Source organism: Martes martes (genome assembly GCF_963455335.1).
Source record: "Martes martes genome assembly, chromosome: 6".
NCBI lineage: Eukaryota > Metazoa > Chordata > Mammalia > Carnivora > Mustelidae > Martes > Martes martes.
Window position 1 is genome coordinate 81,780,777 of NC_137893.1, and position 20,280 is coordinate 81,801,056.

Below are 20,280 nucleotides of genomic sequence, written 5' to 3' on the forward strand. Positions count from 1 at the left end.
AGGATATAAATTCCTATCTCTGTGCTTCTTATGCCAACCCTAGTCGCAATTTATCACTTTTTTTTTTTTTTAATTTCCAACATTCTATTGATTATATCATGGCTAACACAAAAATCAAACATGTCTAAAACTTATCTGTCTTCCTCCCTCAAGTCTAAATAAGCTACCATCCTGATTTTGCTATTTCTTTCAATGGCTTCAGTATTCTCTAAGCTTGAAGTATTTGTCATTGTTGATCTAATTCTCCACTGGACATCCAGTCTGTGTTGCCAGCAATTTCCTTTCAGCATCCTGAAATGCTTTATTTCCATTTCCAATGTTCCCATGATAACATCATTTGAAAAGCTACATAGGGTGTTGCTAAAGGGTGAAGTCCCTGTCTTCACTTTTCCTGCAAATAGCATGTTGCTAAAATGGCATTGGAAAAAAATGTTTCAAAGTTCTACAGTGATGATGGTTGCATAACTCTATGAAATATATTAAAAACTGCTCAATTGTATACGCTTTTTTTAAAAAAGATTTTATTTATTTATTTGACAGACAGAGATCACAAGAAGGCAGAGAGGCAGGTAGAGAGAGAGGGAGAAGCAGGCTCCCCGCTGAGCAGAGAGCCCGATGTGGGCCTCGATCCCAGGACCCTGGGATCATGACCTGAGCCGAAGGCAGAGGATTTAACCCACTGAGCCACCCAGGTGCCCCTACCCTTTTTTTTTTTTTTAAGGATTTATTTATTTATTTGACAAAGAGATCACAAGTAGGCAGAGAGAGGCAGAGAGAGAGGAAGGGAAGCAGGCTCCCTACCTAGCAGAGAGCCCGGTGTGGGGCTCGAGCATCCCAGGACCCTGGGATCATGACCTAAGCCAAAGGCAGAGGCTTCAACCCACTGAGCCACCTAGGTGCCCCTCAATAGTATACCTTTAAAGTGCATTTTATGGTACAGCAATTATATCTCAAGAAAGCTGTAATTGAAACAAAACCAAAAATGTCATTGAGAGCATGTAGTGATTTCCATTGGGAATAAATCATAGTTTTGGTCTTTCATCCAGAACTAGTCATTTATCCAGCTTCATGTTCCTAACCAGTTTTGGGCATTGTGTCAGTAGAAAACTTCTCTGAGTAATCTAATTTCCTTGATAATAACATCTTCGTATTGTAGTAAGTGCTTTCATGTATAAGATTAATAATCTCATGGGAATAGTCAAAGCCATGGATATTATCCCTGTTTTAAAATTAGGGAAACCAGTGAGGACAGAGTGATTTATCTGGAAGCACAGGGCTAGTCTTAGCATTCATTTCAACTTAAAGATATTTCCTGAACATCTTTTGTGTACTAGGTACTGATTGGTGCAGTTGGGATGCAGAGACGTATTTTAGTCCTTTGGTTTCTGAACCCAGAGAATTTACTTAAGTTGCTTCTGGTTTCTCTCTGCCTCTGCTAGTCTTTCCATCTCTAGACTGCTTTACTACTTCTGTTTTGTCCTTGTCATTTAACTTCCAAGCACTTCTGAACTCTCTTTCCCTCACTAACCCTCTTTAAACCTTCCTTTGCTTTGAATTTCTTGGGATGACCAATTCTAAATATATTTGTAACTTGCCACATTTTTCTTTAGTGGGCTTGCATTTAAATCACCTAAGTTGATAAGAAAGCTTCTCCAAGACATAAATAATTATCTATAATTTTAAAGATATTTCCCACAATTCTTTTCTCATTGAGCCCCTTGATGCTTAGTACAATTATGTTGCATTTAAATAGAAAACTCAGACCTTTCCTTGAGCTTTAATCTGTTGGCCAGTTGGGAAGACCAGACCCACAAGAAACACATCCTGTGTGCAATTGTAAAGCACACCAGTTGTGAAAAGTAAAAACTTCAACTTGGATGTATAAGTGGTTCTGAGGAGTTGTTCTGCTATAGCAGAACTGTAGCTTACCCTTAACTCTGATATTTAGGCCCATTGTGACCTCAGTGGCTCCCACCTTAGCACCTGAAGTAATTACTAGATAGTGGGTTGGTTGATGTGGGCTAGTATTCTCTGGAGTGGCCACCTGCCTCTCCTTTACTATACCATTAATGTTAGTGGGCCACTGTGGCACACATGTTATCCCTGAAGATGATGAACCATCCCATATCTCTATATTTTCGTAAGCTTTGTAGGTAAAGGTGAGACAGTGAAAAGCCCTCTTCAAATAAGCAAAGTAAAATGGAAGTAGCATTCTGTGTTATTAGGAGGTATTAGGAGATGGGGGTCCCTGGGTGGCTCAGTTGGAAGAGCATGGGACTCTTGATCTTGGGGTTTTGAATGTGAGCCCCACATTGGGTATAGAGATTATAAACAAGCAAACAAACTTTATTTTAAAAAAAGAAGGTACTGTTTATGGTAGAGTTGGTTCTCTTGCCACTCAAATATCTTACCTGTGCTATTGAATTTATGACTGTTCAGTTGGATGTCTTACAACTCAGTTCATCTGTTCATTTTAAAGGTAGTTTCTCTGTGTCATCTTTAAATAATTATTAGAGTTAAAATAAAGAAAATTAGCTTACTTGATGGTTTTTATTGTTGTTCTTTTATAAGGCACAGTTGGTGGATCTGAAATCTGAGCTGACAGAGACCCAGGCAGAGAAAGTCGTGTTGGAGAAAGAAGTCCACGATCAGCTTTTACAGCTGCACTCTATCCAGCTTCAGCTCCATGCTAAGACTGGTCAGAGTGTTGACTCTGGTACCATTAAGGCAAAACTGGTAAGTAGTTTAGAAGGTGACATTTACTAACATCTATTTTAGAGGGCAAAGAGGACAGTTTTTAATGAGGCTTTTGAATATAGAGGGTAATATATGCTCATTGTGGGAAATTTAGAAAACGCAGTAGATGTAAAGTTCTTTACGATCATCCACAGTCTTATTAGCTAGGGTGAGAAGGGATAATACCAATAAGCAGTTGATACTTAGAATAGGATTGATTTCCTATTTGAAAGTATCTGTGTAAATATATTTTAAAGGTATTTGTGATTATAACCTGTAAACGTAATTTTTGCCCTATTGGATCGGTTAGGATTAAGTTCTGCTGCATGTAACAGAAAGCCAAATAACATTGGGATTATTCTCAAGTAGTACAAATTATTTCCTTCCGAGTCTGATATAGGTAGTCTAGAGCTGGTATAATAGCTCTATAGATAACTAGGTATATCCAGGTGCTTTTTGTAGTTTTGTGGTCTGCCATTTTTAGCTCATGGTTTCCATCCTTAGGGTATTTCATTCCAGGCAGGAAGAAGGAAGAATCTAAGGGCAAAAGGATGCTTCCTGGCTGCATTAGCCGTCTTTAAAGAACTTTTCATGAAATCCTCCTCAGCGATTTTTGCCTGTCCAGTTAGCCATCTCATTGGCAACCCCAGCTTGCATTTCAGCCTCTTAGCTGGTCACATGGCCATCTCCAGTCAATCTGGAGTCCTGTTAATAAGGAAGAAGGGGAAAATGGAATTAGGTGCCAACCAGTGGCACATTTTTTTCTGTTGTTCTTATAAGCATTTTTCCTGCCACTGAACATTTTTAATGTTTGTATAACTCATTATAGATATTTTCCATAATTAACATTTGCCCTCTTAATACAGGTTGTTTAAGTAGAAAATTTGTTTAAGTTTCATTTCAGCTTAATCTCCTATGTATTAAGTGTGTACCATGTGCCAGACACTTGTTTGATCATAGAGGACACAGCAATAAGACAGGTACAGTTTGGGAGAGCCAGGAGATGAAATGATGATGATAGTCATATATTTTTAAGTTTTACTTGATTTCCATTAATTTCATTTGATTGGGTTTCTGATACTGATGTTAGAATTTATTTAACTGAGTATTTAAACGTTTTAAATTTAGAAATTCTATGAATCTTAAATTAGTAACCTTGTTCTGTTTAACTGAAATGAGTCAGATTTCTCGCCGCTTCTTTGGGATGTTTGATGGTAACATTGAGAAACAGTGTACTTTTTCACTAGAAAAGAATTTACTTGAAGTTTCAACATTAGATCTGAAACAGGGTGCTATAGTGGAAAGGCACTGAAGCAGGTAAGTTGACGAATTTTGGTGAAACAAGCAGTTTTAATCTAACGCTATATAGTTACTATTGCTTATGGATTTGCGAGTATATTTGTTCTAATGAACTTTACCCCAGTGACGTTCAGCATACAGGAATTTTCATTATAATGATTATACCACTAGATAGATTCATTTGTTTGATATTTTTCTAATTATCAAACTTTTTTCTTATATCTTAAGTCTGTCCCCTCTGTGGAGGAGCTGGTAAGTATGTTGTTTCTGTTTTGCGTTAGTATGTCATGCTGAAGTGTTCTTAGTGTCTTACTTGCATATTACATGTTGTCACTTTGTATTTGGAAATGATATTCGTGATGATAGTTTTTTAATCTGCCAGTACCTGAAAAGTTTGCTCTTTCCTCGCTACACGTTGTTAAAGATTTTTCTTTTTTTGGGATTTGTAACCATTATTTGCAGAATCCATTAATAATTGACAACTTCTGAGCCTTGTAACTTGCTCAGACCTCTGCTTCAAAAGAGCAGTTGGTTTTCCCACTTGAGTGTTTGGAAGTTACATTAAGCAGACCTAGGTTTTTCTTCTTTTTCTATTTGAGTTTATCCCCAGAGAAAGTGCATGTTGGTTTCTTATTCACCCACTGCATGTATTATAACTTTTTAGCGGTCTTGGAATAGTGGTGTGGCTTTTGAAACAACTGATTTTTGAAACTCTTTACCAGAACTTATTTTAGAAAATATCAATATATAAATTCTTAATATTTTTCTAACTATCCTAACCTAATCAAGTTCCAGTTTGTCTTATGGCTTTATGTCTTGCAGTTCTCTGAGTAGAAAATGAGCTTCTTGCTTATTACCTATTAAACAGGTTAATGAAAGATACATATTTTTTCTTTAAAACTAAAAGTGATTAACTTCAGTTTTCTTAGTCCTCTTTGTGCTTGCAAATGTTATTTTCAGGCCTGAGAGTTTGTCAGATTCATTAGGGGTTTGAATCGTGAAAGCAAAATGGTGACTTATGCGTTTCTTAGATTTCATTAATATTGTATAAATAGCTCATCGAAGTAATTCTAAGTAGATACTTCTCAACATAAAGTTTATCTAGTCCATAAACCAAAGAATACTTGCTCTTCTGGAACTCTTTTTCTGAAACAAACAGCATTAACTTCAGTAAATTTCATAAAAAAGATTTTTGTTCATGTCATCCAAACTGTGGGGTTTTTTTTTGGAACTGATACTTGCTTTTTAGGAAATAGGTTCTGAAATAAATTGCGATTTTAATAATTCCAAGGTTGTTGTAAAAGGAGGATTCTAAATTATTCAAATTCTTGAAAAACAGCATCTAGAAATTATGGTCTAATGGTTATATTTTTTTACAGAAGTTGAAAAAGCCTGATAATTAGTTTTCCTCTATTTATAATAACAACAAATTATTTTTAATTGAAGAGGTGATACATATATCTGCCATTTGGTAATTACTCATTTTAGCTTGTATATTTTTTATGTGTGTTTAAGACTGATACTCACTGCCTTATATTTGAGTATATCATATATTGAGGCTTAGCTGTATCATTTATTGATATACTGTTGTCAAAACAGTAGACCAAAGCGGACAGTTAAATTAGTGCCAAAATATATTCCAGAATTGTTAGAAGTTTGTTTAAATTTGTTTCTCAGCTTCTTAATATCCATAATAAAAAGGGGGATCATTATAATCATCAGTACCCATACAATAGAAATAGTATCACTTGCCATTTGCTCAAGAGAAACATTTTTTCTGGTGCTGAGCTAGATCTTTATTTAAGTCTCACAAAGGGGACATAGTGAACAGTGTCTTCCACATCTCATCAACAAATACAGCTACATTTTCACAAGATTTATAGATTCTCTGTATCAGCGAGTTGGTAAAAGCAGTTCTGGAAGGCAGCGAAAGGATAAATGGAAGTTTACAACGTTTGGATAGTTTTCTTGATCCAAAAATGACACTTAAAATATCTAGCAGGGCCCTTACTCAACTCTCAGAAGAGTTTTATTTAGCCACAGTTTGTGTGTTTGAATTTGACTGCCTTTAGGCAGGATTTTGTACCTTCCATTTTCCACTCTACTTTGTCTTGTATTGGCCTCTCTGTTTTGTGCTTGGGCCCTGAAGTCATTTATGTTAGTCACCCCTGATTTATAGGAATAGACATAGGAAGCATTATTTCTCATGTGTAAGCTCGTGATAAAAATTGGATGGCAAAGATCTTGAGGTTTTATACTTTGGCTAACACCTTTAATTCACATATATGGACTATCCACCAAGTGGAGCATGGGATGGCATCCTTTTATGAGAGCTAAAATTAAATGTCTGTCCTACCTCATAGAAGGCAGGTGAGGCCCTGTTTTCCTCTGCAAACATTCATATTTTAACTTCATTCACTTTGGCATACGGACAGATAGATGAATCAGATCCCCAAATTCAGTGATAATCTGTACCATAGATATGCTTAAGTAGAAAAATTGTTTTAATGTGTAAATGTTTCAGTGCATTTGTTACCGGCATTTTTCCATGACCATCAAACATTCTTTAAAAAATTAGAGTGTTCTAATTTAAGCAGTCTAAGTTTCTTATAGTTCTCTAAGGTAAATTAGCTGTAGAATCTATCTGTGTAACTGAAGGATTTTGACTTATTTATAGAATTATTGCATTAGGGATGCCTGGGTGGCTCAGTCTGTTAAGTGTCTGCCTTTGACTCATGTCACGATCCCAGGATCCTGGGATCGTGTCCCCATCAGGCTCCTTGCTCAGCAGGAAGCGTGCTTCTCCCTCTGCCTGCCACTCTCCCTGCTTGTGCTATCTCCCTAATAAATAAATTGAATCTTTAAAAAAAAAAAAAAGTTAAAAAACAACAACAGAAACAAACAGCAACAAAAAAGAATTGTGTTAAGTTAATTAAATGTTTGGATGCAACCACCAGAATGATTATTTTTATTTTAGTTTAGTTTCTTGAGGCATTTTTAGAAAGGAAATAGAGAGCAGATGTAATTATTCATTGAAGCCACTCCTATTAGTATATGATGACGTGAGCTTAGAGAAGACTAATTCTCTTAGTATCCTCAGTGTCAAAGTACCCTGAAGCACGGAATTATCTTATATGGAAGTGGTCCCAACACCTTCTGGTACTAGTTAAAAAGAATTGGATCCAAATCTTTGTTTTTGTGTTCCATTTTATAGAAATGAAGTAACTTTTATCACATGCTTTCATTGTTGGTATTGTAGACTGTGTGCGCTTTTATGTATTTTGAGGAACATGGTCTGTTGCCGAAAAGCCTTAATAATAATAAGAGTATTTAATAAGAGTATTTTCATTACATTGCGGTTTTTTTGTTTTGTTTTTGTTTTTGTTTTAATGAAAATAGGAGAGAGAGCTTGAAGCAAACAAAAAAGAAAAAATGAAAGAAGCTCAACTTGAAGCTGAGGTGAAGTTGTTGAGAAAAGAGAATGAAGCTCTTCGAAGACACATAGCAGTTCTCCAGGCTGAAGTTTATGGGGCAAGACTGGCTGCTAAGTACTTGGATAAGGAACTGGCAGGAAGGTGTGTAAAAATGAGTACCTTGTACTCTGAGGTAACAAATTGGATATTTAATGAGGTTGATTCTTACCTCTTGTAGTAAATGAAACATTAATCTTTAAGAGTTATTTTACAGTTAGGTATAGCTTATTGTTGTTAATACTGATAGTATTATATATTGCAGATTTATTTAGCCATACTACATAAGTATTTCTGGTTTACACAGACATATATGCACACGTACACACACACACACACACACACTGATAGGAACTTATTTTGAAACGCTAATAACTCTAGATCTGCACTTTTCAGCCATTTCCTGCCTCGAAACCATAAAAGATGATGTTCACATGTACAGCATGACTTCCATAAGGAATTCTTTCAATGATCATTGAAATGTAATCTTTTTTGAACCTCCAAACACATTGGAATGACAGTGACTTTATCATAATAATACAGAGTTCTGCTTGCATTAATTTTTTAAAGTTAATTATTCACAGACCTTGGTGATTTATTATTTTTGGTAAATACTTTTTTACTCATTGTTTTGATACCACATTAAGAGGTGATGTGGAGCAAATGAAAGTAATTTATATCATGTTGAAGTAAACATTTTCTGACTTTTGCCATATTTAAAATAATGATTTTGTAAAAAGAAACTGTCATTAAAAGAAATGTTTTTGTACAGTTAGACTCTTGTAAAGACCTAGTATCTAAGTTTATTGACCTGCCCTGATTTTGTGCAAGACGTGAAACATGGTCATTGACATTAGTCTCCAAAATTGTTTTGAGATGTATTTGAATTAAATATATGATTAGAAAAGGTCTCATTCATTCTTTTTTAAAGAAATTAGTTCTCTCTCGAAGACATCTGTTCTTTTCAGACTTTTGGTATTTTACAAATCTGAGAGTCCTCAGGAGGTTCCTAAAGGGATTAGTTTTATTACTAACGGGTTTATGCAAAAGCTCCTTGTGTTCAGTAGTTTTTCTGAATTCTCTCTGTAATAAAAATTATAATAATGAAAAACTAACTGAATTAACTCTTTTCTCAATATAAAGGGTCCAACAAATACAGTTACTAGGACGAGATATGAAGGGACCAGCTCATGATAAGCTTTGGAATCAGCTGGAAGCTGAAATACATTTGCATCGTCACAAAACTGTGATCAGAGCCTGTAGAGGACGTAATGACCTGAAGCGACCAATGCAAGCCCCTCCAGGCCATGTATGTTTGCTTTGTTACTCTTTCTTACGGAGCCTCTTCCTTTTTCCTTTAGTCAGAAGTCCTTACCATGTTTTTTTATTCTAGTAGTATTTAAAGCCATTATTTTAAAAGGGAAAGTAGAATTAAACGTTATTTAGAATAGATATATAAAGTTCTTGGTTGACTTACCCTGAAATGCCCTGAAAGTGATATTTCTGAAAACTGAACGGTTGATAGCAAAGACATATTGCTCATGCTTTGGCTCATATTCAGAATTTTCCTGGATTATGATTATGCATATTTAAATTGTTTTTTTAAAGCTTAGCAGAGAACATTAGTAACTTGTCATTAATAATTAACTTAACATTATTAATTTTAATAAATAATTTTTAATAAATAATTTGATTAATAGATTGGCAAGTATTTTGGGGGTAGTTCTTAAAGGAAATTTTTGGTAACTAGATTCTACTGTAGATTTTTCCACCTGTTTGGTCTTGAATTAAGATGGAATTTGAGATCTACGTCCAGCCGTCTGCATCTATAGCCACCAGTGTACAAGGCCTTTTCTATCTGAATAAATCTTGATTAAATTTCATTACTACAGCTGTCTGAAAATACAAGCCTTTCCATAATAAAAGTATGTCTGACTCCTTCCCAGTGGCTTCCATGTCTTAGTACCAGATAAACCATGGCCTTAAACAAGTTCAAGTATTTGTTGCCTCTGTAAAGATTATTGTGGGAAGAATTGACATGTACATGAAGTTGGTGAGAGAAGAGTGGGGATTACAATAAGCACTTATGCCATTGTCTTCTCTGGAACATTGGGGACCATTAAATTCCAAGCAGTGGCTAGACGGCAAAAGTTATTTCATGCTACCTAAAGGATTATGAACTTTTACCTGATAATCATGGGATTTTTAATAAAATGGTGGACTCAAGATTTAACATTATTTTGACATATTACTCTGGCATAGTGAAGAGAATATACTGGGAGAGGGCCTACATGAGAAAGACACAGTAGTAACCTGAGGAGAAAGTGATGAATGTAGGGGGAGTATATTTGAGAGGAAGGGTAGCTTTGAGAGAATTAGAATCAAGAAGAGTTGGGGGCACCTGGTTGGCTCATTCAGTAGAGCATGTGACTCTCAATCTCAGGGTTGTGAATTCAAGCCCCACACTGGGTGTGGAGCCTACTTAAAAAAAAAAAAAACCCAATCAAGAAGACTTGGTGATTAACTGCTTTTGGTTATGTGGGTAAGTGGGAAGGAAGAGTATAGGTTTTGGTGCAGGCAGTTGAGTGAGATGATGGCATTCACTGATAAAGCAAATAGAGGAAAAGGAAGATTTGAGGGAGAAATACGAGATTTGTTTTAGACATGTAATATTTGAGGTGCCATTGGGACAAACAATATATCCAGTTGGCTATATGACTCTGGAATTTAGGAGAAGTCTGAGTTGAAGACATATTAGGTAAATCATCTATCAGTTATAACCAAACTACGGAATTGATTAACCCAGGGAAGTATATAGAAAATAAAAAGAATAGGAGGCCAGGGATGGAGAGAAACTTCTAGGGAGTGAGGGAAAGACATGGATCACCGAAGAAGGGAGTCTGAAATGGAGCTGTCAGATATAATCCATCTAGTAAAGTAATGTAAGAGAAACCAAGGAAAAGAGGGTTTCATGAAGGGGTTAGTGAACAGTATCAACTTTCCACAATGTTTAAGCAGGATAGTGACTAAAATTTATACATTGGATATAGTCATGTCGGTTGCCAGTGACTGTAGAGAAGACAGTTTTAATAGAACAGGTGGGCACAAAACCCTAATTACAGTGACTGAAATAATGAATGTGGTAGGCAAGGAAGTAGGTATCATAGGGATTAACTTTGTGTGAAGGTTAAGGAAAGATGGAGGGTGGTAGCTAAAGAAGATAGTAGATAATTAAAGGTTTTTATTTTGTTTTATGTTTTCACATGGTCAGTATTCAAAGCTGGAAGAGGCTTAGAATTTGTTTATGTGCTGGACAGGGGAGGAACTTAGCAGAGAAGGAAAAAGTAAAGGTACCAGAGAAAGGTTAATTTATGGGGCAAAGTCCTTTATTTAAGAGGTAGACTCCAGAGCTCAACAGAATGAAAAGTAATTAATGATTCAATTGGAAATTTGTTTTTTTAATTCTGTAAATTAGTTAAAATGATGTAGATCTTTATGATATTTATGATTAGTAAAAATAAACATCTTACTACTTTTATTTTTTGAAGATATTTGCTTATCAGTTAATTCCTGGCAGTAGTTTCCTTTGTAATGTCCTACAGTTTAAGAGGAGATGAATCAATATTAAAGAAACTAACAAAAGTGTGAGAAAATCATCCATCCGTTTCACTAAATTAACAGAACAACTATTTTCATTTTACCATTTTATCTGTTAATTTTTTTCTTAATACTTTACTGTGTATCCATACCAGGAAATTAACGAAGATTTCGAAAAGTGAGTTATATAGTTTGGGTTTACTCTATTTGATATATCATTTAAGTAGTACTAATTTTTCTTTTAATTTTTCTTCTTTTTTTTCCCCCATTAAGGATCAAGACTCTTTGAAGAAAAGCCAGGGTGTTGGTCCGATTAGAAAAGTTCTTCTCCTTAAGGAAGATCATGAAGGCCTTGGCATTTCAATTACAGTAAGAAGTAGTGCTTCCAGTCTCCTCTTCTGTAGTTAACTAGGATAATTGTGCTCCTGTGTTGGACATCCTTGGGAAGCAAAGTATTCTGGATATATTCTCTAAATAACTAAATTTATTCCCCTGGGCAACACCATTTTTGTGTAAACTTTTTTTTGTATGTAAATCTTCCTAATGAATATTAAATATTACCTCAGTAAAATTATTACTTTATTAAGCATAATTTAGCATTTTCATTATGACTTGGGCTATAGTTTTATACAATATACTGTGATTGCCTCTGGAACCTTAGAGAATGGGTGTGATTGTTTTCGTCTATGTTAAATGACTCCAGATTATATTGTTCTTTTCTCTAGAGTATGTGTTATCTTTCTCTTGATTCATTTCTTTGTTGTCAGATTTTGGTGGCTGTTGAGTCCAAATATTCTTCCTTTCTAAATTTGGTGCCTTTATAAACAGTTGTCTTGGGCAGCATTTCTGAGATCAGCTATTATAAAGTACATATATTTGGAGTCATTTTGTTGTCCTTAGAGTGCTTTTTTCCAGAAGAATGAATAGGATGGGTTACCCTGTTTTTCATTTGGTAATACTTAGATACTGCCTAAGTTCTTTTGCTTTTTGGTATTGCTTAATACAGAAATTTTTTTTATCATAAGAAGTTTACCTGTCAAGTTTGTATATAAGTTGTGTGCAAGTTTATACCTTGACAAGTATAAACCTGTCAAGTTTATACCAATAAATAGGTATTTATTGAATACCTACCTGTCTTTTTGAATGCACTGCCCTTAAAGAGCATAAATTTTAGAAGAAATAATAACATATATATATATACACACACACGCACAAGTAATATGTATATATACGTACATATACAATATTCATATACATACACATACAAATAATACACATATATATGCATACACAAATAATACACACCCACACAAATAATTATAACACAAGCTAAAAAGTGAAAGGTACCAAATAACTGCATTTTATCAATTCTTTGTTGCATATTTTTCACATTTTAATATCTCTGAAATGCAGATTCTTCTTATACTCTTTCAGTGATTTTCGTAGTACGTAAAATAATGCTAAGTCATATAGTGATTTAGATTTGATAAAATCTAATAATGCTATGGACTATTAATATGTAAAATATTTTTATATATGTTTAAAAGAGTTTAGCCGACTGCAGTTTTTTCATTTGGTGTTTGTTTTTTTTTAGCTTTGGAATGTGTTTTAGAAAGCACATTTGGAATGTGTTTAGAAAACATGTATGTTATTGTTTTATTCAGAGATAACTTTGATATTAGTAATAATATATTTACCATTACCTAAGTGGCAAATAATATTTTAGTCAGTATTTATACAGGATAGATGCTTATTGAAATGTATTTTTAAGATGTTTTATTGTTTGAATAGTAGACTAGTTCGTGACTGTACTAAGAGTAAACTAATTGACTACCTTTTTTTTTTTTTTTTTTAATTGGTTAGGGTGGGAAAGAACATGGTGTTCCAATCCTCATTTCTGAGATCCACCCAGGGCAACCTGCTGATAGATGTGGAGGACTGCACGTGGGAGATGCTATTCTGGCTGTTAACGGAGTTAACCTAAGGGACACAAAGCATAAAGAAGCTGTAACCATTCTTTCCCAGCAGGTAAGTTCTTGTTATGCAATTAAAATTGGATCTATCAATTGGTTCTTCTCAAATTTACTGAATGTTTTATACTTGAGGCTTTTCAAGTAGTAAAGTGTTTTTATATAGACATTAGTTCCCTTTGATTTGGGCCTTTTATAGAAGACATTCAGCCAAATTTACTGAAGAAGATTTTGTTTGCCTTTTTCCACAGCTGTATAATTTTGAGCAAGTTACTTAAGTCCTCTGCTCTGCTACGGTGTCCTTATCAGAGAACTGTAAGGGTTAAGTATGTTGATTCATATAAAGTGCTCAGAACAGGACCTGGTACTTAGAAAGCCAAAACATCATTAATGACCAAAACACTACAAATAGAAGGTATTATAGAAAACGTAATGCTAGAAGCCAACTGGTTTTACGGACATAAATGTTAGAACTGAAAGGGTCCTTAGAAATCATTTAGCCCAACCCTCTTATTTAAGATAAGTAAACTGAAGTTCTTATGGATTAAATGATTTGATCAAGGTTGCAGAGAAAATAAATTACAGAGTTGGGATTCATACCCACAAGTCTTATTTGTTACCAAGTTTTTTTGTTTTGTTTTCCTTTTTTCCTTCAAGAAGAAGGTTGAAGAAATTAGATTTTGATAGTACATTGAAATGTTTGTTGGATCATCAATGTAGAATTGAATCTCAAAGTTGAAAGTGAATTTATAGCTCATGTGGTTCAACTACACATTGTATAAATCTCTACAATATCATTAATTAAATATTTAAAGGGGGGACTTGTTGATAAAGTAGTTCATTCTGTTACTGTACATTGCTGATTTTTAGGAAGTTCTTCCTCATATTAAGCCTAAAATCTGTCTGCATGACTGCCACCCACGGACCTAATTCACTTTATGGAAGACTACCACATTAATCCATCTCTCTCCCCCAAGTGGTATTTGTAAGCATTATCTGCTAAGAGAGATCTCAGAATGCAGCCGTAACCTCTTTCAGTTGGTGTTTTCTCAACCCAACTTGGCCATATCCGGTGGCATAAGAGTGAGATGAATGACAGCTGTGGTAAAGGAAAGACAAACAGGCAGTCACAAACTTTTAAGGAAATGCTAAGCATGTATTAAAATTTTGAAACATAAACATCCGGGAAAGCAGCACACCAAAGATACTGACTTAGCAAGTGACAGTGAAAAATGGCATGCTTTCTTTGGAGCAAAGGCAGACCATAATTTTCAGAGTTGAAATATCAGACTTGTGTGTAGTGACTGTAGTCTCTTACTAAATGACTTGGAATGTTTTTTATTTTTATTTTTATTTTTTTTAAAGATTTAATTTATTTATTTGACAGAGAGAGATCACAAGTAGGCACAGAGGCAAGCAGAGAGAGAGAGAGAGAGGAGGAAGCAGGCTCCCCGCCGAGCAGAGAGCCCAATGCGGGACTGGATCCCAGGACCCTGAGATCATGACCTGAGCTGAAGGCAGAGGCTTAACCCACCAAGCCACCCAGGCGCCCCTGGAATGTTTTTTAAACATAAAATAATCTGTAACTTTTTACTGAATATAAGTTTTTTTTTAAGAATAGCAGTTCAGGGGCACCTGGGTGGCTCAGTCAGTTAAATGTCTGACTCTTGGCTTCGGCTCAGGTCATGATTCTCAGGGTCGTGAGATCCAGCCCCCCATCAGGCTCTGCACTCAGTGGGGAGTCTGCTTGAGATTCTCTCTCTCCCTCTCCCTCTGTACTGCCCCTTGCCTGTACTTTCTCTGTCTCTCAAATAAATAAATCTTAAAAAAAAAAAAAGAATAGCAGTACAAATACTACATTTATTTATTTAAGTATTTTAAAATATTTATTTATTTAAATATTCTTTATCCTCAGCATGTACTTGGAACCCTGAGATCAAGCCTCATGTGCTCTTGACTGAGCCAGCCAGGCGCCCCTAAATATGATACATGTAGTCCAGTAGAAAGAGCAAGGACTTTGGAGCCAAATTTCTGTTTTTCTGATTTACTTGCTCATTATGTTGGAAAAATTATTTGCTCTTTCCAAAGCTCATTCAGGTTTCTCATTCATGTAAAAGAGACTGTACTACAGTACGGTTATTTGGAGGATTTAAGGATATAGTTTCGCATAATAAATAAAACTATTATAATAATTACTATTAACATTATGTTACTCAGTGAAAGTTAAGTAAAGGCTTAAGACCTATTCAGTAAGAAACAGGAAATCATTGTGTAGAGGTTTCTTGAATTAGTCAAGGAAGAGTTTGTGTGATGCCCTTAAGTGCAACTTTAATATGACTACTTAGGTGGATTTGCTATGTCAAGTACAAAATGGCAGAATAACTTCTAAGCTGAGCGTTTGTTCCAAAATTTTATAAGTTGAGTAGTTAAGCATTCATTTTTAGTGGTCTGTTAGCAAAAATACTGTGACTGGTACAAAGAGCTACTGTATTATTAAAAGGAAATTAGGATTCGTGGGGTTGGTCTGGATGTGATGGCCTTTGTGTGTTTTTCTATCTTTTGAGATTCTAGAATTTCATTATTTGTTATCTTGAAAGGAGCTACATTTGAAGTCTTACTACTACTTCTCATGCCTATTACACATCCCAAAGAATTTGGAAACCATTTTTTGGAATATAATTATAGTAACTTGATTTCCTCATTTTCTTTCTTAACTTTAGAGAGGAGAGATTGAATTTGAAGTAGTTTATGTGGCTCCCGAAGTGGATTCTGATGATGAAAATGTAGAGTATGAAGATGAGAGTGGACATCGCTACCGTTTATACCTCGATGAGTTAGAGGGAGGGAGTAATCCCGGTGCTAGTTGCAAAGACACAAGCGGGGAAATCAAAGTGTTGCAAGGTAAAAATTACTCTAAAAGTTATTAATGTATTTATCATTAGTAAACTTTTAAAATACTAAATTTTAGATTTCTTCAGTAACAATCTTTTAATGATGGGAAATCATCATTAACAAATTGAAGCTGTCCTTTGCTTATAGTTTTATTGCATACTGGTCACTGTGCCAAAATGTTACTTACATAGAAGTTGTCTTAGGTTCATCTTGGACTTTAAGACAAGTGTATATTACCAGTTACTGAACTACAAATGATCCTTGAAAAATAAAAAAAATTCAAGTTTTCTAGATTCTGAAATAAAGACTGATATATATGCCTTTTAGAGTAGATACACATCTTACTGTCATTTTGCTGTGTTAATGCAAATTCTTCTTTCATAATACAATGATTTGTAGACTAATATGAATATGTTATTAGACCATTATCTTATGATTATTATGAGAATCAGGATATGTGATCTTGAGGATTTTTGGTTTAGTTCCTTTGCTATTATTTACACATATTGTTTAGAGAAATTCTAGCCCTTTCTTTTACATAGATCAGTGGTTCTTAAATTGTGATCTGTGAATCTCTGGAGGTCCCTGAAGACCCTTCGAGGGAATTCATGAGATAAAAACTTTATAATAGGGGCATCTGGGTGGCTCATTCTGATAAGCCTCTGCCTTCAGCTCAGGTCATGATCTTGGTGTCCTGGGGACTGAGCCCTTCATTCTGGCTCTCTGCTCAGCAAGGAGCCTGCTTCTCCCTCTCCCTCTGCCCTTCCCCCTGCCCCCTGACTCATGTACGCGTCCTCTCTCTCGCTCTCTCTCAAATAGATAAATAACTCCCTCTGCAGAACCGTTCATAATAATGCTAAAATCTTATTTCTGTTGTTTGTTTGTTTTTTTTTCTGAGTTGATATTTGCATTGATGGTGCAAAAGCTGTGGGGGTAAATTCCTGTTTGCCTTAGTATGAATCAAGGCAGTGGTGCTACTCTTAAAGTAATCATTGTTTGTTTCCTGCCATCTTCTCAGAGTAAAAAAAAAAAAAGAAGAAGAATAAAATGCCAGTTTCGTGAAATAGTAAAACTCTTCATTTTATTAAATCTTGACCCTTGAATGCATGTCTTTTTTGTATTGTGTGTTAATGAGATGAGAAGTATACGTAAAGCACTGAGTCCGCATGCTGAACCAAGATGCTGGTCTCAAACAAAAGCACTCAAGTGGTTAAGTAGCTAGCTAAACTGGCCATTTTTTTCATGGAAGACAATTCTGACTTGAAGAATGACTGACAAATTAGGTTATTCAGACTCTTTGGCAGCCGTTCTCTTTTAAAAGGAACAAGATGGGGCACCTGGGTGGTTCAGTGGGTTGGGCCTCTGCCTTTGGCTCAGGTCATGATCTCAGGTCCTGGGATCGAGCCCTACATCGGGCTCTGTGCACAGCAGGAGCCTGCTTCCCCCTCTCTCTTTCTGCCTGCCTCTCTGCCTACTTGTGATCTCTGTCAAATAAATAAATAAAATCTTTTTTAAAAAAATAAATAAATAAAAAATAAAAATAAAAGGAACAAGATGAGTCCATCACTTCAGGGAAACAACTGACAGTATTTATTTATTGCCAGTGATTGAATTTCAGCTTTCAAGTGACAATTAGAATTTTGTAAGACATTTATCAATCACCATGAGTTTGACAGCTTTCCAACACTAAACTTATATAATAAGATTGGTGGTGATGTTAATAAATGTGATTTTTTTTTGATATAGTAAAAATGAAACATCTGAACTTTTGGAATTGCTATATAACTCAGTGATCTAATATTTTTCAAATGACCAGTGTATGATGTTAAAAAATCCTGCATGGCTAAAAGAGTCATTCAAATGGCAATATAGACAAGTGGATTTCAATGTAACAGTGTGAACTGCTCAATTCTGTGCCGAGCAATTTTGGTATAATATCAAAGAAGAAAATTGACAGTTATCTGAAAAGCCTATTAAAACTACTCTTCCCTCTTCCAACTATGTATCTTTGTAAGGATGAGCTTTTTATATATTTGTAATAGATTGAGCAGAGGCAAAAAAAAAAAAAAAGGAAAAAAATCAGCTATCTTCTATAAAGCCAGACTTCATTTAATTTTTTTATTTTTTTAAAAGATTTTGTTTATTTACTTGACACAGAGGGAGGGAGAGCACAAGCAGGGGGAGCAGGAAGGGGAGAAGCGGGCTCCCTGCTGAGCAGGGTGCCTGATGCAGGGGTCAATCCCAGGACCCTGGGACCGTGACCCAAGCCAAAGGCAGATACCTAACCAGCTGAGCCACCCAGGTGCCCCTAAAGCCAGACTTTAAGGATATTTGCAAAATTGAAAATAAGTCATAATTTTTTTTAGCTATCTCAGAAGTTTTAATTACTAATATGGTAAACATCAGTAACTCACATAACATTAATAAACCACATGAACAAAACTCTTTGGAATCTGCAGTACTTATTAAGAATGTGAAGGCATCCTGAAAACCAAAAATGAGAATTTTTGGCATAGAGTTATATAGATGAACTAATGTTTTTGTGGTAAACCTGGATTTTATTAATTATCTACACATAGATAGCAGTAGCAATTGTGTTCTCCCCATACATCTTGAACAAAACTATTATGGCAATATGTCAAAACTTTACACTGTTGGGCTGCTTTCCCTATGATTTCATTGTCCTTCACCCTTTCTGCTATTTTCTGTCTGGATTAGAAGGCTTCTTACTTTCTTTTTTTTTTGCAGCTGAGGCTAAAAGACTTCTCTGTCACCTGTGTAAATTACAGACCACTTAAAATACGACTCATATAACCACAATGTATGCTTTTATGATTTGTTACTATTATGGACTCAAATCACAAAAAAATGTATCCATTGGTTACTGTTGAGCACGTGTCCATTCTTCATAGCTCACTAAAGAGATGACATAATCAACTCTAATTTATTTGCAAGCCCAGTGTCTGTTTTTTAGATTAACCAAAATTTGTTTTAGATTGTATCTGGACATTGTCTTGCCAGCAACTCTGATTTTTAGCAATTAAGCTAGTCTTTGCCTCAGTGCACTGCAGTTAAATAATCTGAAAGCAAAATGTAAAAGAAACATATAGTTGATTATCATATATTTGTGTAAGTAGAACTTAACTGTATTTTATGATTGTGTGTATTCGAAGTTTCATGGAAAGTCTGGTAGGAAATTACATATAATTTTTTGATAGGTCCAATAGATAATATGAAAAAATCTGTACAGTGTTTGCTATCTGCCAAAAGAAGGAAGAATCCCTTTGTCAGAAATTACTAACCTGATTAATTTAGGGCCCCGTTATTTGCCTCATTACTATTAATAATTACAGTGGGCATTCCTTTGTCTTTGCTCAGTAAAGGTATAAGGTTTTTTTTGGACTAGAAAGTATCTGCTTTTTTTCTCTTTCCTTCAGGGTTTAATAAGAAGGCAGTAGCTGATGGACATGAAAATGGAGACCTAGGAACTTCAAGTGAAACGCCCGTAGAAGACAGTGCTTCTAAACTAGACGATCTGCACAGTCTGTATCACAAAAAATCATACTAAATTGACTGTATCTCCGGACAAGATTGTGATCAGACTCTTCTGAGTTTGGGGCACTAGGGAAATGGTGACAAAGACTATACAAGATCAAGGGAGGCTTGTAGCCTAAATGACAGGCGGGTACCTCAGGGCTTCATGTGAACAATTCTAAATGCATAAAACTCCTGGTTTTCTGTGGTATACCATAATTAGCTATTGCATGTAAAGCAACTTTGATTTTCTTAAAATTGTAAAGCACCAAAGCATGTGTTTCCCAAAGGGATATTACTAGGCTCTTAAGTACCAAATGAAGCACTACTGTTTTATTTGGCTCCTTTTTCATTTAGTAGAAGGACCGTGCTAACCAGAATTTTATAAGAAATAGCCATTAAATACAAGAGAATAAATGAATTCATATTATATATTCCAGAATGTTAAGTGTGGTATTTCAGAGACAGAACTTAACTCAATGAATTGCAGAAATGTAGGCTTGACTTAATTTTTTTTTAATTAAAAGAATGGTTTTAGTTTTTTAATTTAATTTATTGTGCATCCTGATACCTAAATCAGTTCTTAATGATCATTTATTGTAATGAGTTTGCCTTTCAGCTTTATTCAATGCAGTACAAAATAGTTTTAAGCAATCCTTTATCAATCAATGCTGCACTAGAAATACTTTCTCAAAAGTTATTGTATGTTGTACTTTCCTGGTTTTTAAGAGAAATGCCGATGAGTTTAAAATATCTGTCCTCAATTATGTTATCTGTGTGCA

General features: G+C 35.0%; 1 protein-coding gene across 1 annotated transcript in view; it reads left to right on the top strand.

The window, feature by feature from the left end:
* The window catches only part of GOPC (golgi associated PDZ and coiled-coil motif containing), a 37,226-nt gene extending 17,564 nt beyond the window's left edge, over positions 1-19,662 (top strand). Inside the window, 9 exon segments of the mRNA XM_080805605.1 lie at positions 2,572-2,736; positions 4,264-4,287; positions 7,435-7,610; positions 8,649-8,814; positions 11,376-11,471; positions 12,966-13,130; positions 15,793-15,973; positions 19,402-19,491; positions 19,494-19,662. Coding sequence (XP_080661731.1) covers positions 2,572-2,736; positions 4,264-4,287; positions 7,435-7,610; positions 8,649-8,814; positions 11,376-11,471; positions 12,966-13,130; positions 15,793-15,973; positions 19,402-19,491; positions 19,494-19,537 — 1,107 coding nt within the window. The 3' untranslated portion in view covers positions 19,538-19,662.
* Positions 19,663-20,280: the final 618 nt, after the last annotated feature.